Source organism: Pongo pygmaeus, chromosome 17 (assembly GCF_028885625.2).
Source record: "Pongo pygmaeus isolate AG05252 chromosome 17, NHGRI_mPonPyg2-v2.0_pri, whole genome shotgun sequence".
NCBI classification, from domain to species: Eukaryota; Metazoa; Chordata; class Mammalia; order Primates; family Hominidae; genus Pongo; species Pongo pygmaeus.
Genome location: NC_072390.2, coordinates 31,556,054 through 31,572,329, shown reverse-complemented (window position 1 = coordinate 31,572,329; position 16,276 = coordinate 31,556,054). Strand labels below are relative to the sequence as shown.

At 39.1% G+C, this 16,276-nt stretch overlaps 1 protein-coding gene across 18 annotated transcripts in view; it reads right to left on the bottom strand.

The window, feature by feature from the left end:
• Positions 1–16,276, bottom strand: part of DLGAP1 (DLG associated protein 1) — a 977,987-nt gene that overhangs the window by 221,177 nt on the left and 740,534 nt on the right. For all 18 annotated transcript variants that reach the window (XM_063653448.1, XM_054461416.2, XM_054461415.2 and 15 more), the window contains one exon: positions 11,620–11,860. In XM_063653448.1, the coding sequence (XP_063509518.1) occupies positions 11,620–11,860 (241 nt within the window). The remainder of the gene's footprint in view (positions 1–11,619; positions 11,861–16,276) is intronic.

Here is a 16,276-nt window from a genome sequence, read left to right as displayed (position 1 = left end):
GGATTCTTGCTATCACCCATTTCTAGAGGTTCTTTTTTTCCAAGTAAGAAATTATTGAAACTTTGTTCCTCAAAATGGTTTGGGGTGACATGTTACCACCCCACTCTCTCTGAAATGAAGTGGTTTATTTTCAGGTGACTGAAAAAACAGTAAAGAATTTTTTGCTTCTGTGGAGACGTCAGAGTCATCCCAGAAAGCTACAGCGTTCACTGGAGCAGCAAATTTCCAGAGGAAATCTTATGTTCTCACCTCTCAATTAACAGATATTCATGGGGCAAATTCTATGTACAAGAACTATAGATTTTGTGTTTAGATGGCTAATTGCTGAACCACTGAAAAGCTACAAAGTGACTGGTATTTAAAGTCTTTAACTCCTTGTAGGGTCACAAGATAGTAGCTGAGATCTTATGTTAGAGTGGTAGGAACTTCAAGACTGCTACGTGCCAAAGTCAAGTGCTTGCATCCTATTTATTTAACTAATTTAGAAATTGTTATGGGCTTTTGGATTGTGAGTTTCTCGTTCTCTTTTTCTGAGAACGAGAACAGCTCTTCATGTTTCAGGTTACCAATTTTTAAATAAAAAGAAAGTTGCTTTAATTTGTGTCAGTTTAACCTGGATTTATGTCAACATTCTTTTCATTTAAAGGGATATAGCAAATGCACTATTAATAAAATCAGAAAAGGCCCTGTGCAGCGGCTCATGCCTATAATCCCAGCACTTTGGGAGGCTGAGGTGGGCGGATCATGAGGTCAGGAGTTTGAGACCAGCCTGGCCAAGATGGTGAAACCCCGTCTCTACTAAAAATACAAAAATTAGCTGGGCATGGTCTTATACCAATAAGAGACACTGTGTGCTGGGTACAGTGGCTCAGTGTAACTTTGACTGGTCTCCCCTTTGTGGCTGTCCATGTGAAAGTTGGGTCATGTTTGATGGGGGCATTTCTAGAATGCGTGGAAGAAGTATTTTTTGTATTCAACAAGCAGATGATTTTATATGATGGAGATGAAACAGTGCCTGCCCACCTATCCGCCTCTAAGGAAACCGCCCTGCCCAAAACCCCCAGTGAGAGAATTTTGGCCATTTGTGTCACTGGAATCTCAGAAGGAGGGGGATGAAAATGTAGCCATAGAAATAATGACTGAAAATGGCCGGGCATGGTGGCTCACACTTGTAATCCCAGCACTTTGGGGGATCGAGGCGGGTGGATCGCCTGAGGTCAGGAGTTCGAGACCAGCCTGGCCAACATAGCAAAACCCCCGTCTCTACTAAGTATACAAAAATTAGCCGGGCGTGGTGGCAGGCGCCTGTAATCCCAGCTACTCAGGAGGCTGAGGCAGGAGAATCGCTTGAACTCGGGAGGTGGAGGTTGCAGTGAGCTGAGATTGCGCCGCTGCACTCCAGCCTGGCGGATGAGAATGAGACTTCATCTCAAAAAAAAAAAAAAAAAAAAAAAAAAGAATAGAAATAATGGCTGAAAATTTCTCAAATTTGGCAATTTGGGAAAAAAATATGAGCAAATCCAATAGACTTTCCTTCTCTAAAAGTTTCTAAATTATATTTGATATTTGAAGCAAAAAGTATAACATTATGTGATGTGACTCTTTATGTATGTGTAGGAAATATTTAAGATAATTTTAAGTGGGAGAGGGCAAAGAGACTTGAAGGGAGGTAAGGTTTCTATACTTCATCCAACTGGCAAAATGTGGATACTAGGAGATCTTTGTGGTGACAGAATGGTTCTACATCTTGATTATAGTGGTGGATACAGAAATCTACACGTGATAAAATTATAGAGTATTTGGCCAGGTGCGGTGGCTCACACCTGTAATCCCAGCACTTTGGGAGGCCGGGTCGGGCGGATCACGAGGTAAGGAGATCGAGACCATCCTGGCTAATACAGTGAAACCCCGTCTCTACTAAAAATACAAAAAATTAGCTGGGTGTGGTGGCGGGTGCCTGTAGTCCCAGCTACTAGGAGGCTGAGGCAGCAGAATGGCATGAACCCGGGAGGCAGAGCTTGCAGTGAGCTGAGATCGCGCCACTGCGCTCCAGCCTGGGCGACAGAGCGAGACTCTGTCTCAAAAAAAAAAAAAAAAGAAAAGAAAAAAGAACTATTCATGCACATTGTAACAATGTCAATGTCTTGGTTTTGATATTGTTGAGATGTAACTGTTGGGGAAACTGGGTGAGGGGTACAGGGACCTCTATGTACTATCTTTGTAATTTCCTATAAATCTATAATTATTTCTAATTAACAAGATAAAAATAAAAGATGATTGAAAGAAGTTTCTTTAAAGTATAATAATAATAATAATAATAATAATAAAAGAAAAAAAAAAGAAAATGATAAAAGCAAACATCAAAGTATCATTGTGATTCTCTGGCCATAATCAACATTTTAGAAAAGAGAAACGTTTTCAAAAGCAACGTAGTGGATGAGGTGGACTCACTAATTTTCATAAATTTTAAAATTTCATTATGGGGCAGATATGTAATGGAATAAGAAAGTTAGGTGAAAAAGACATTTAAGGTTGGATTTGGAGAGAGACAGGATGGCAGTCCTATCCAGAAATTCAGGATGAACTTCCATCTTGATTAGATCTGATACTTCTTGTCAGACATACATCTCTACAGCATGAAACTGGTTAATCAATGTTAGGTGTAATAATATTATGTACCCCTTTGAAACCACAAAATATTCTAGGGATAAAAGCTAATTAAACTTTGACAGTTTGTCATATTTTAGAGATAACTTAGACTAGTTATCTTCTTCCATAAGTTTAATTAGAAGTTATAGAATTAGAATTAGTATTCCCAGTAATATTGATAATTGGAAGAAAAATGTAAAACAAAAGATAATTTCTCTTGTATGTTGGTGGAAATTGCATGTCAGTGGGACACCAGCAGATGACAAAGAAAGCTTTCAAAATGTTGATAGTTACATGATCATTGATTTTTCATTAAAATAAATGTGAGACTGTTTCAAATGCCATTATAGTAAAATCATGGTACTATTCATTTTGGTCTTCTCTGTTTTTAATCAAGGACATTTGGCAGCAGGAAAGGTTTGCCCTGAAAACTTGACAGAAAGTCAATGGCAGTAGGTATAGACAGAAATGCAAAACTTCGGGTCTTGGATTTACCACCTGGAGCTGAATAATGTTGCTCTTAAAGTGGCTTTGCAGCATTGTCCAACTGCCAGTATTAATTACATGGACCGTCCAACTGCTATTGCTTTGCTATATTTGTTAACACTTAATATGAACTGGATCAGACAACTCTGGATTATGAAGGCTTTTTTAAATGGCAGTTTCTTCCATCATAGAAGTGCTTATGGGCCAGGCACAGTGGCTTATACCTGTAATCCTAGCACTTTGGGAGGCTGAGGCAGGAGGACTGGTTGAGCCCAGGAGTTTGAGACCAGCCTGGGCAACATACTAAGACCTTGTCTCTACAAAAAGAAAAAAAAAAAATTAGCTGGGACTGGTATAATCTCCGCTATCCTGGGGGCTGAGTTGAGAGGATTACCGGATTGCTTGAGCACAGGATGTTGAGGCTGCAGTGAGCTGGTATTGCACCACTGTACTCTAGCCTTGGTGGCAGAGTGAGACCCTGCCTCCAGAAAAGAAAAAGATGTCTGTGGAGGTATCATAAAGACAAAAGTGAATGATAAAGATTCACATTGAGAGAGCCTGTTTTTCTAGTTTGTGTTTTCTGATTGACCTTTGTAACTGAGTTGCTATTGTTCACATCTTTGCTCTACAGTTCAATCAAGAGACCAGTCAGATCAGAATTACATTAGTTTAGTATTTTTTTTACCTCACTCAAGGGCACAGACATCTGACCACTTCATCAGCCTCAAAACAGAATTTGCCACCTGCTTAATTTACGCATGAGTTGGCAAAAATTATTTTCTCCATTTAGTGCTGTCTGACAACACCATGACTAGATCAGGGGATTGGATATTTGATCTTCCAAATCCGCATAATGTGAAAACGGCTAAGTGTAACAGGAAATTTTAAACCCAGAGAGTATTTTCTTTTCATAGGCTTTAAAAAAAATTTACTTTAATTGCAGTCCATTTTTTTCATCTTTTTCTTTAAACAGATATTTCACAGAAAAACCAACATGAGAGGCCATGTCAATAATATGTGAACAAACATTTCTTTAAAAAAGAGAATTTTTTAGAAACTGTTATAGAAAATACAGGTTTCAAATATGGCAGGAAGCTAAATGCATATTTGTGAGAGGAAAGAATGACAGAAAAAAGCTCCTAGGCCTTTTATTCCAGAAATGGATTTGTATTAAATTATTTCAGATTATACCATAGTTTCCAAGGCATTTATTGGTGATTACAGAGAGAATTTCACTTACTAGCTGTGTGGCCTGGTCAAGTTGTGTAAACCCTCTAAGTCTTATTTTTTCTTCTCTGTTTGATTTAAATGATAATATCATGTACAAGTCATAGAGTATTCATTACGGTTACATTAGACAATGTATGCAGCTGTTTGTATGCTTGTCAAATAATAAGTGCTTAAAGGTTAGCTATTATCATTATTATTAAACTAAGCCAGATTGAGAGATTTAAAATCAAAGCCAAAGTAGCGCATTCTAATTTGTAATTTGCATAATGCTTCCTTGTGAATGATCTCATGTGAACCTTACAACAGCCTTTAAGGCCAGTGTGCCAGAAAACCCTGGAAGCCCCTTCACTGTTCGCCATGCAATAACCCCGAATGTGGGCAAAGGTGGACTTGCTTGTTGGCTGTCTGTGAGGCGTAGCCCCTCAAGGTTGGCACTCCGTTACCAAGAGGTGATTTATGTACTTCAAAACAACTGCAGGAGATGGAAGCACATGGTATTCTTCAGATTTTAAATCTTGCTCTGTGTCTGATAGGACTTTTGCATTTTTATGACTTCCTAATATTATAGAGGAATCCTACCTCGAGTGCCCCACAGAAGAAAGGAGAAGTTATAACCAAAAGTCTCCTGCAAATCATCACTGTCAGTTTCCTTCAATGTAACAGCAGACAAGGATAAGTTGCCTCACAAGAGGAGTAGGTTGTGTCATAAATCTTGCTCTTTTTTCTTTCATCTGAGCCTGCAAGGGTGGAAGTACGCGATGTCTCCAGTTCCACTTGGAGAGATTCAAAGAAGGAAATCTCATTAGCAGAGGGACAAGGAACCAGTCCAGGCAATATCTGAATATTTATTATTTGATTTTATCTTGAATAGAAAAGAAAGGTGCTTTGTTCAGAAAGCTTCTGATTGATATCTGTCCCTTTGACTCCTGAACCTTTGCCTCCCTGCTTTATAACAAGGATCTATTAATTAACTTGGTGCTTGGCAGAAAGAACTGAGCTTTCCCCAAACTCTAAGAATTCTCCAAAAATGGTCATTAATGCTGGGAAGAGGATCAGCATTGTAATCTTATTTTACACATGAAGAAACTGAAGTTCAGATTAACTTCATACTCAAGCAATAAATAATTTGTAGAGCTGGGCACCAAAGGAACAAAGGACTGTTTACTGAGAGACCTGAGCTTCTTATTCTGACTTTGCCTCCTGCTGGAGGTTCACCACTTTGGGCCTTAGTTTCCTTACCTTTGAATGGGTTTAATGAATTAGATAGGTGCAGCAGACTTTCTCTGTAAAGGGCCACATCATAAATGTATTTGGCTTTGTGGGCCTCTGCAGGAACTATTCAACTCTGCTTTTAAAAGAGGGAACTATTAAACTCTGCTGAAACTTCTGTTTACAGATAGCAGGTAAACAAATGGGTGTGAGTTATGTCTGATGACACTTAATTTACAAAAACAGGCAGCAGGTTGGACTTGGTCCATAGGGTATAGTTTGCAGACCACTAGACTGGATGATGTAGAAGTTTTTTTTTAACTGCTAATATTTGATGACTCAGCTTGTTTTAACAGTAATGCTATTTCCCTAGGAAAGTCACCTTGATTATTCAATCGTCTGTGGCTTGTGCAGTTTGTGGAGTACTTAAAGATTTTTCTGCAGCTTTTCCTTTCTTCTTCCATTTCTGAATGCCTGCTGTGTGTATTGCAGTTAAAAATTATTATCTTAATGTCATTCTGCTTAGGGTTTAGGGTTTGTGTGTGGGGGGAGAGGGGAGTGCATGAAGGTGGGTGAGGTATGGTCTCCTGGGCAGGATGACTGACTTGGAATGAAGACCCAAACCCTTAGGAGAACCTTCTGAATGTTAGTTCTGACCTCAGATGATCAACAGATTAGCTGCTTTTGCTATATTAAGCAAGGCTTGAGCAAGTGTCTCAGAGCTGCCAGGAATGGGGGAGGGTGTAAGGTAGGAAGATGGAAGAACGTGTCTCAACTTAGAGGAAAATATGATTTCTCCTGTTACAAAAATCAAACTGTAAATACTTCTGTAACTGTGGTCCCAAGCTACATCCAAGAGGGTAAGCACTGCTTTCCCATGGGGGACACTGTACCCTAGGTTCTTACTCCCTTTCCTGAACTATGTGAAGGAGAGGAGAACAGTTCAACTCCATCATTGTTTAAAAAATTCCTCTAATAAGAGAATTAGAGTATTGGTGGGGCATAGTGGCTCACACCTATAATCCTAGCACTTTGGGATGTTGAGGTGGGAGGATCACTTGAACTCTGGAGTTTGAGACCAGCCTGAGCAACATAGCAAGTCTTCATCTCTACAATTTTTTTTTTTTTTTAAATTAGCCGAGCACAGTGGCATGTGCCTGTGGTCCCAGCTACTCTGGAGGTTGAGGTGAGAGGATCACTTGGGTCTGGGAAGTTAAGGCTGCAGTGAGCCATAATCATACCACTGCACTGCAGCCTGGGCAACAGAGCAAAATATAGCACACAGGCAAAACTTTAAGAGTAACAGTGTGGCAAATGAACCTATTTACTCTTTATAAAACTTGTATTATTGCTACACAAAGCTGCTTTGGAATGTCAAAGTGAAGAATGTTCTTAAAAGACCAGAGAATCTGTTGGGTGTGGTGGCTCATGCCTGTAATCTCAGAACTTTGGGAGGCCAAAGTGGGTGGATCACTTGAGCCCAGGAGTTTGAGACCAGCCTGGCCAACATGGTGAAACCCCATCTCTACCAAAAATACAAAAAATTATCCGGGTGTGGTGGCATGCGCCTGTAATCCCAGCTACTCAGGAGGCTGAGGTGGGAGGATCACTTGAGGCGGAGGTTGTAGTGAGCCATGATTGCACCATTGCACTCCAGCCTGGGTGACAGAGCAAGATCCCATCTCAAAAAATGAAAAAAAATTAGCCAGGCATGGTGGTGTGCACCTGTATTCCCAGCTACCTGAGTTCAGGAGGCTGAGGTGGAGGATCACAGTCCAGGAGTTGGAGGCTGCAGTAAGTTATAATCATACCACTGCACTCCAGCCTAGGTGACACAAGGAGACTCTGTCTCAAAAAAACAAAAGCAAACAAACAGAAAAACCCACCAGGGAATATATATCATGATATTTTGCCTACTTCTGTCAAGGAGCATTATTTCTATTCAAATGTTATATTTGGCATTAAAATCATAAAAAGTCTTAAATCATAAAAAGTACTTATTTTTAATACCTCCCTATCTCTTTACCATCTGTCTCTCCCCACCTACTACTTTCTGGGAAACCACTGCAAATGATTTACTTTGTGTCCTTTTTGAAGTTTTTTTCTGTACATTTATGAGTGTGTGCCTGTATTTGGCCGGATGTGTGATTATTAGACAATAATTAGATCACCACATATGATTATTAGACAATGTTTCTGCCTGTTTAGACTATTGGTATCACCAGATACAAGTCTGCCTAGCTACAATGTGATAATGCCTTTTGATAGGTCCTAGGAAATATTCAGCACGGGAAGTAAAACAAAAACTTCCCCTTAAACACATAGAATTGCATTGGTGTATTCCTTCAGAGGCAGATTTAATCCAATCCTCTGAAGTAGAGGTCTGGGTGTATTTCCAGCATCAAGTTCTACTGTTACCTAAAATATTTTAGATGATTGAGGCAAGAGTTCTTGTTTTTTCAGTCATGATATTAACTGAATCATGTTTTCATTCTACTTTCCTACCCTAATATTCCTACTGTAATATTAACTGCTCTAATATTTCCTCCTCTAATATTAATCTAATAATCCCAGGCACTGTGGTTTATATGAAAACTTGAGTCTATTGGATGGAGAGAAATCTGGGTGCTTGAAGTAGATTATAGGCTGAAAGAACCTAAGATTCTACCATAGTTAGACAAGCCAAGAAGTCAATAAGCCCAAGGAAGCATAACTTTAAGTTGCTGTAACTTCATCCTTAATTTGTCCTGATTTGCTGAGATATCTCCATTCATCCTTGCTCACCCACTAATAGCTAGAGGATCCCTGCGGCCACCTAGAGCTGAGCCCATCTTCATAATTCTCTCTTGTGGCATCAGACTCTTGTCTGTGATTTCATTTTACGAATACGAATAAAGAACAAGGCTGGAAGAGAAAGATTTAATAGCATATTTTACTGAAAATGTGAGCAATTAAAATGGGCTGACCCAAATGTCAAAGATTTAGAATGTGGATTGCTATGGAGAGAAGTTCTACCTAATAAGTGCAGTTGACAAAATGAGGAATTTTTTCAGGACAAAGGGTAAGTTTAGGAAAAACAAAATCTGTTGTGAGTATCTGAAAATAATGAGCAAAGGAAGAGAGAAAAGGACAAATCTCCATCAAGTCCTACTAAACCGAGATGTGCATCTGACACGTGCATGTGGGGAAATCAATAAAATTAGAGCAAAGTCATTTCCCAATTTTCATAGATGAGTGTATTCTTTCAAAAATTAGTAGGTCCTGTAAGAAAATCAATTTTCTGCATTTTTCTACAGGAAATTATACTTGATTCAGTGTAAAAAGGAAACTAGAGAAAGAAAATGAATATGACAGTATTGAGATGATGTGAGAAAAAGAGAAGGAAATGCTTGCGTGGGGCGTGTGTGTGTGTGTGTGTGTGTGTGTGTGTGTGAGACAGAGAGAGAGAGAGAGAAAAATAGCACACAGGAGTAGCAGGAGGGGCAGAATGAAGGGCAAAGACCCTTATCATATCATAAAATAAAGAATTTTTAAAGAACAAATCCATGTCATAGAGAAACTGTGAAAGGTAATATTGGAAAAATATCCTATATGCTTACTTAGTTAAAATCTACTATAATGGTTTAGTACTTAAACTGTTTATTTTTCCACACCTGCGAAGATGATACATTATATTTAGTTTAATGATTCTGGGTGAAGTACAGCTGCTCTGTGCAAACACTCGGCATTTTATGCATCACCAACCCCAGGGGCAAGTCACATCTTTCTGCCCTTAAATCCTTGCAGTGGCAGCCAAGCCTGGAGCCTTCCCCAAGAGAGCTGCAGGTGGAGGTGGCTCCGTACCTAGATTCACAGAGCCCAAGAAGGAGCGAATGCGATCCCCTCTGTGCAGCTTGATTCCCTTTTCCCCGTTTTGGGTGTTTTCCCACATAGCATTTCTGGTTAAAGCCCTTTAGATTCAACTTAGATTAAAAATGGAACAACATGAGACACCCTCCCAGGGCTCATTCATCTCCTGCCCTGATAGGCTTGTTGGATTTTAGAAAAATACTACAAACACGACAAATAGTTCTGTAGTGTAAGTATTTCTCATGCAATATTTGGGGTATACCTATCCAGCAGAATTATTCACTCTTTACCTGAAATTAAAATTTAACTGGACGACCTGGATTTTATTTGGCAATTCTATCGCTTGAGCTCTGGGAGCCTCCAGAGTATCTGAGAAGTATCTAAGGGGGGCAGACCCCATGTGTGTTTAGAGCGAAGAGCATGGGACAGGCGCTGATGCAGGAAGTGTCAGTAAAATGACAAAAACATGCAAATCTGACAGGTGAGCAGAGAAAAACCATTCCAAGTCTCTTGCTACTTTATCTGTAACACCGTTTCCTGAGGGGGAAGGAGTGGGCCAGCAGCCCTTTCCTTCCCGACTGTTCTCCTGAGAGCACCCCTTGTGACTTCTGGGCCAGGATCTGCATTTTACATATTTAAGGAGTGATTTCAGCTGGCAGGCAATGAGTTCATCATACAGAAGAATGGACCAGACATTGGGAACCAGTTGTGTGTTGGGTTGGGGTGGTGAAAATGGGACACACCAAAAGACATAGTGATAAGCTACAGGGACAGGGCAGACCTTCCAAATCACACTTACTGCATGAATGCAAACACATACAGACATGCTCATGGTTGATTTTTCAAAAATATATATATTTTTCTCTTCATAAATAACTCTCATTTAATTTATTAACCTGTGGTTGTTCTTGGAGAATTTCCTAGTGAGCAAGAATATACGGACATCCACCATCTCCGGTCTGGAGGTAGCCAGCCAGGGTCTGAGCTGCTGGGCTCCCTGCTGAGCTGCTTGGCCAATGCAAGGTCTGCAAGCATCTCTTCTCCTAACACTGAGATTTCAGTCTGCAGTGGTCAAGAATGAACTCCCCTTGTTTAACCCATATATTTATTTTAAATAACATTATCACCTCAATTCCATATATCTAGTTAGAAGGGTTTTAACTTGGATTTGAGGACCTTTTAACTCTTAAGCCTGCAAAAGTTCTAGACTGAATGATAATTACTGACATTTGATGCACCTAGCACTAAAACGGAATGATATAATATTCTGACACAGGCTTTTCTTTCCAATTTATTCATCATTATTTATCTTGACTCTAAGTTTGATGATCTTGTAGAATACTCTATATTGAAGTTATGCTGGGTTCAATCATAAAGTTAAGCCTAGTTAGACAGTGGGATTTTCTTTTTGGAACTCAAATGTTATATATATATATATATGTTTCATATGCACACATTGTCATATATAGCCCACGGCTATATTATTATGCAGGTTCCAGTGTCACGGAAACTCGTTGAGCTTTTCTGTGTCTCTGTGCCTAAAATCTACTGACAAAAATACAGTTTTACCACACACACTTAAATACAGTTTAGAGGGAAAAGGAGGTGCTATTTATACAGGATAGACAGAAGTTTTAAAATAGTGAAATAAATCTGCTTTCTGTTAAAATAAAACTCATAAAATGTGAGACCAATATTACTGGGTCATCCATGTCTTCTTATTTTCTCACAGTGATATTTCAGGTCTTTTGGGATAGTCACTTTGTGGCTATCTTGGAATAAAACAGTCATTTCAATTCTGTGATGGGTCATAAGCAGGGTGTCTGGTCATGTAGGGTCACAGCCCTAAAAGGCCGAGCCAAATTATTGGGAGTAGGAGCTGGCGGGGATCAGCTCCTACGACCTGTGTGGGGATCTTGGAAGTCCCTCCCCGCTGGGCTGTGCTGTCCCTCCCTCATGGTGCTGTAGTTGCAGTTTCCCCTGTGGATGCCAGAGATGGAGATGAGAAAGAGGTGTGGGAGAATGGCCAGAGGCGGGGATAGAGGCAGATAGGGAAGGAAAACCTTTGGTTTGTAGGACATGGGTGGTATCTTGTTCCTGGCAACTATGTGTGTTGACAGCAAGTGCACAGTCTTTGGGGACAGTCGTGCTGTAGCCAGCACAGGGGCCAGGCTGGCTGCGGGCCCGCGCACTCACCCGTGCTGCTCTGGATGGTCCTAACGGTGGTGGTCGTGCGCGGCGGCGAGGACGACCTCAGGGACACGCACTCGTCGTCCTGGGAGCAGCCTTTCTCAATGGCCCGCACATAGCTGTGGCTCCGCATGCGGAAGCAGCCGGGCATGGGCAGGTCCAGCGCTTCCACGGCCTGCGACTCCAGCTCGCTGAACACGGACTCGCACACGGACTCGAACTGCCCGTTCACTTCCATCTCGCTCACCTGCGGGCAGACACAGGCGTTGTGACACTCGCCTCCACCTGGTGGAGGATCAATCTCTCCAAGCATCTGCGAACTTCAATCCCCAGAAGAAAAAGCATCGTCTGGTTATGTTAAGCTCAAATGCATTTTATTTCCTTTCTGTTACAGGCTATAATTGAATGGCATCCAGCTTATAATTCCAAACAATAGATTTCTTTTTTTTTTTCTTGTATTTTTAGTAGAGACAGGGTTTCACCATGTTGGCCAGGCTGGTCTCGAACTCCTGACCTCAAGTGATCCACCGGCCTGGGCCTCCCAAAGTTCTGTGATTACAGGCATGAGCTACCACCACCAGCCTTGATTACATTTTAAAGAAAAAAGGGCACTGTTTGTAGAACGCAAGGAAATGTGGGGCTTATTCCAATGCATGACACTCTTATTTATAAAGGCAAACTTGGAGAAGAATTTTATCAGTCCATTGTCAGAGTTCATGTATTTTGGTATAACTTTTTAGCATAAACATTTTAGAAACGAGTATTTTTACAGTGCCTTTTGAAGTGACTAGTTTGTCAAATAATTTCAGTGTCAAGCTTAATTTAGTGCAAGGTATGGAAACATGCCCTATATTTTCTGGCAAGATACTCACATTTTGCACAAAAATAGACTAAACTCAGATATGTCAAAATCTTGAAAACCACCATCAAGATTTTCAAACTATTTACAAGTTTCAGTCTTCTTTATAAAAAGCCCATATGGGCTGACTATGGTGGCTTGCACCTATTACCCAGCACTTTGGAAGGCTATGGCAGGAGGATCACTTCAGCCCAGGAGGTCGAGGCTGCAGTAAGCCCTGATTGCACCACTGCATTCAAGCCTGGGCAACAGAGAGAGATCTTGTCTCAACAAACAAATAACAGCAACAAAAAAACCTGATATGATTCATAATTGTTTATTAATGTATTTTAAAAAATTTTGCTACAGAAATATTTGGCGTAATTGGAAAAAAATCTTTGAAATGGAGGCCCTCTTTTTTTGAAGAATAAGTTTTTATTGATTTATATTCCTCCTGTATATAACTTAAATTAGGTTTGAGCCCCACTTAAGAAAAAATATTCCTGACTAGATGTTCCCGTCAACTTCTCACTTTTTAGTTGACTTGCTAGAGATTTGGAAGCATTTCTCAATTTTCTGTTACCTTCCAGGACATCTTATCTCTATTTTCCTAATATCAAATTCATGAGGCACCCAGAATTTAACAAATTAAACTACAATTAGGTTTTGAACACTTACTGAAAACTATTACAATTTTTGGCTGTCTCCTCACTTTGTATTATCTGAAGTTGTGCTCCAGTAATGACTAATTTCTTTAAACTTCAGATAAAAGTGACCAATTACCTTAAGGCATATCAATAGAAAGAGACATGCATTTTTTAATAAGAATTCTTTACAGTTTAAAAATGCTATTTTCACATTCTTTATCTAATTTGTTATGTGAAATCCCTGCACATTTTCCAGGCTAATAACTATATGTGTCCATATTAGAAAGTTATATCTCTATATATCCTTGTTTTTAAAGAAATACATGGACATACATTTAGAGGTAAAGGAACATATCTGCAACTATCAAATGGAGCAAGAGAGAGAAAGAGTGAGCAAGTGAGCCAAAATCTTAACAATCCTTACATTTCAATCTGGGTCAAGGATATACAGGATTCTTTATTACATGTGTGGCTCTTTTTTAAGGTTGCAATTATTTCAAAGCCAAAAATAAAGCAAATATATATATATGTATATCTATACACATCTGCAAATGTATGGGTGTATATATATATAGACATACATATAATATATGTATACGTGTATAATTTATTCATTTTTTCCCCTTTTTATCAACATGCCAAACTTTACAAAGAGATAGCAAAATATTTCTGTCAAGGCAACAACCATTAAACTCGGATGATTATCTTTCCAGATAGTATATATGTCCCCTCTTCTACTTTGTATAAAACTTGAATTATATAGTAAATATAATTCTGCAACTTGTTGGTTTTCTACTTAACTCTCTAGGTTAAACTTATATTCTTTTCTTTTTTTGAGATGGGATCTTGCTCCGTCACCCAGGGTGGAGTGCAGTGGCACGAACAAGGCTTACTGTAGCCTCAAGCAATCCTCCCGACTCATTTTTCTGGATAACTGGGACCACAGGTATGCACCACCATGCCTGGGTTTTTTTTTTGGAGAAACAGGGTTTCGCCATGTTTCCCAGGGTGGTCTCTCAAACTCCCGGTCTCAAACCATCCTTCCACCTCCACCTCCCAAAATGCTGGGATTATAGGTGTGAACTACGGCTCCTGGCTAAACTTATATTCTTAACAGAATTCTTCTTCATTCCCTTTTATCCTTTTATTTTCATTATACACAGATAGAGAAAACCATACAAAATAAATATATAACTTAATGAATTATAATAAGGCAAACATCTTGGAACCACTACCCAGATCAAGAAGCAAAACTTTTCCGGACACCCTAGAAGCCCTCCACATGCCCCCATAGTCACAATCTCCACTCTCCCTCTAATAGTACTTAACCAGTACCCTGAGTTTTATTGCGTTCACTTTTGCGCATTTCTTTATGTTTTATTTCACCCAAGTGTGCATCCCTGGGCTCTAGTTAGTCTTACCCATTTTAAAAATCTGATACATTTTAAAATTCACCTTTAACATACACTTATTTTGACTTATCTATTGAGAATCTAGGTTCTTTGCCCCATAGAGGTTCCCATAGTCTGGGTTTTGCTGATTTCATACTCATGGTGGAGTTCATCATGTTCTTCTGTATTTTGTGTTGCCTGAAAATTGGAATCCAGATTCAGAGATTTGATCAGCTTCAGGTTCAATCTTTTTGGCAAGGCTAGAGGCCATGCGTTTATTTCATCAGGAGGCACATTATGTCTAGTTTGTCTCTCTTTTATGTTGTTAGGAGTTATCTATGCTCAATGCCTAGATTAGTTAATCCTTGGGAGCTGCAAAATGCAATATTCTATAATTACTTTTATAACTACTAGTTGGAATATTCTCTTTCACATTACTTGTTTACTTAATGATTTAGTTCATATAGAAATGGTAGGATAAATGCTTGATTTCTCTTCTTTATTTACTAATTTTCAAGATAAATTTGTTCTCTCTTATATTCCATACGTAATCAATTTTTAAAAAATATCACATTAACTCATAGATTTAAAAATATTTGATGGTTTTAAGTCAATTGAAATAATTATCCTTAATGAACTCAAATTTGTCCCATCTTTGGTCAGTGGGAGCCTTTTAGGTTGGTTGGGGGGTCTTTTTGACATGAAAGTAGTGATCTTTGAGAACTTCTTTGATATCTGGTATGACAAGGTATTCTAAACTCAACTTAAACCTTTCCTGCCCAGTTCTGGAATCAGTATGTTTCCAAAAGCCCTTTCTTTTTTTAGTGGGAAATGGTATTACAAGAACACAATCTGGGTACTAGGGAGATATATTGTCATTGTTACTGGGTTAATCATTGTTCTTAGGCCTTTTCAGTGAGAACTAGGATATAAATACTATAGGGTTCTTATGTAACCTCTTCTATATATGTTTATTCTTAGATCTTTATTCCATACTAAGAATCTTGGTTCTCAAGGACATGGAAGATGATGGAATTGGAATATTCTATAACTATCCATTTGCTTTATCCCATAGTATATGCACAGAAAACATTATCAATACTACCCCTGCCCACATATGATTAAAGAGCAAACAATTTTGTTTTACATGTGGTCCCTCTATTCTTTTCTCATTTTTAAATAGTTGTGCTATATTTACATTGTCAGAGCAAATAAACCTATTATGCTCCCCAGTCAGTGAACGCTCATTTAGTCTTAGTTCTACAAATAATTGTGTTTAATGTTTGCCGCTACAGGTGGTCCATGACTTAAGATTTTTCTGCTTTATGATGATACAAGATTGATATGCATTCAGTAGAAACTGTACTTTGAATTTTGAATTTAGGTCTTTTTCTGGGCTATTGATATGTGGTATAGTATTCTCTCGAGATTCTGGGTAGGTGCTCAGCCATGCAATTACAAGGGTAAACAACTGATACTCCAAAGTATACTGTGTTGCCACTGTTTTTTGGATATTGTGGGTTTTTTTTGTTTTGTTTTCACATCCCATCATGTTTACAAAATGCCCATTTTTGACTTACGGTATTTTCAGCTCACAATGGGTCTATCAGGGATGTAATCCCATTGTAAGTAGAGGAGCATCTGTAGTTCTTATGTCTGGTCGTTTTGGTTGTTTAGAGCTCATTGTCTAGTACATTTCTCAGAATGTGTTCATGGAATCAATATTCCCTGCATTCATCCATGCTTATAACAGTTTGTAAGTTTTATACTTGGAAGTCAGTTTTTCT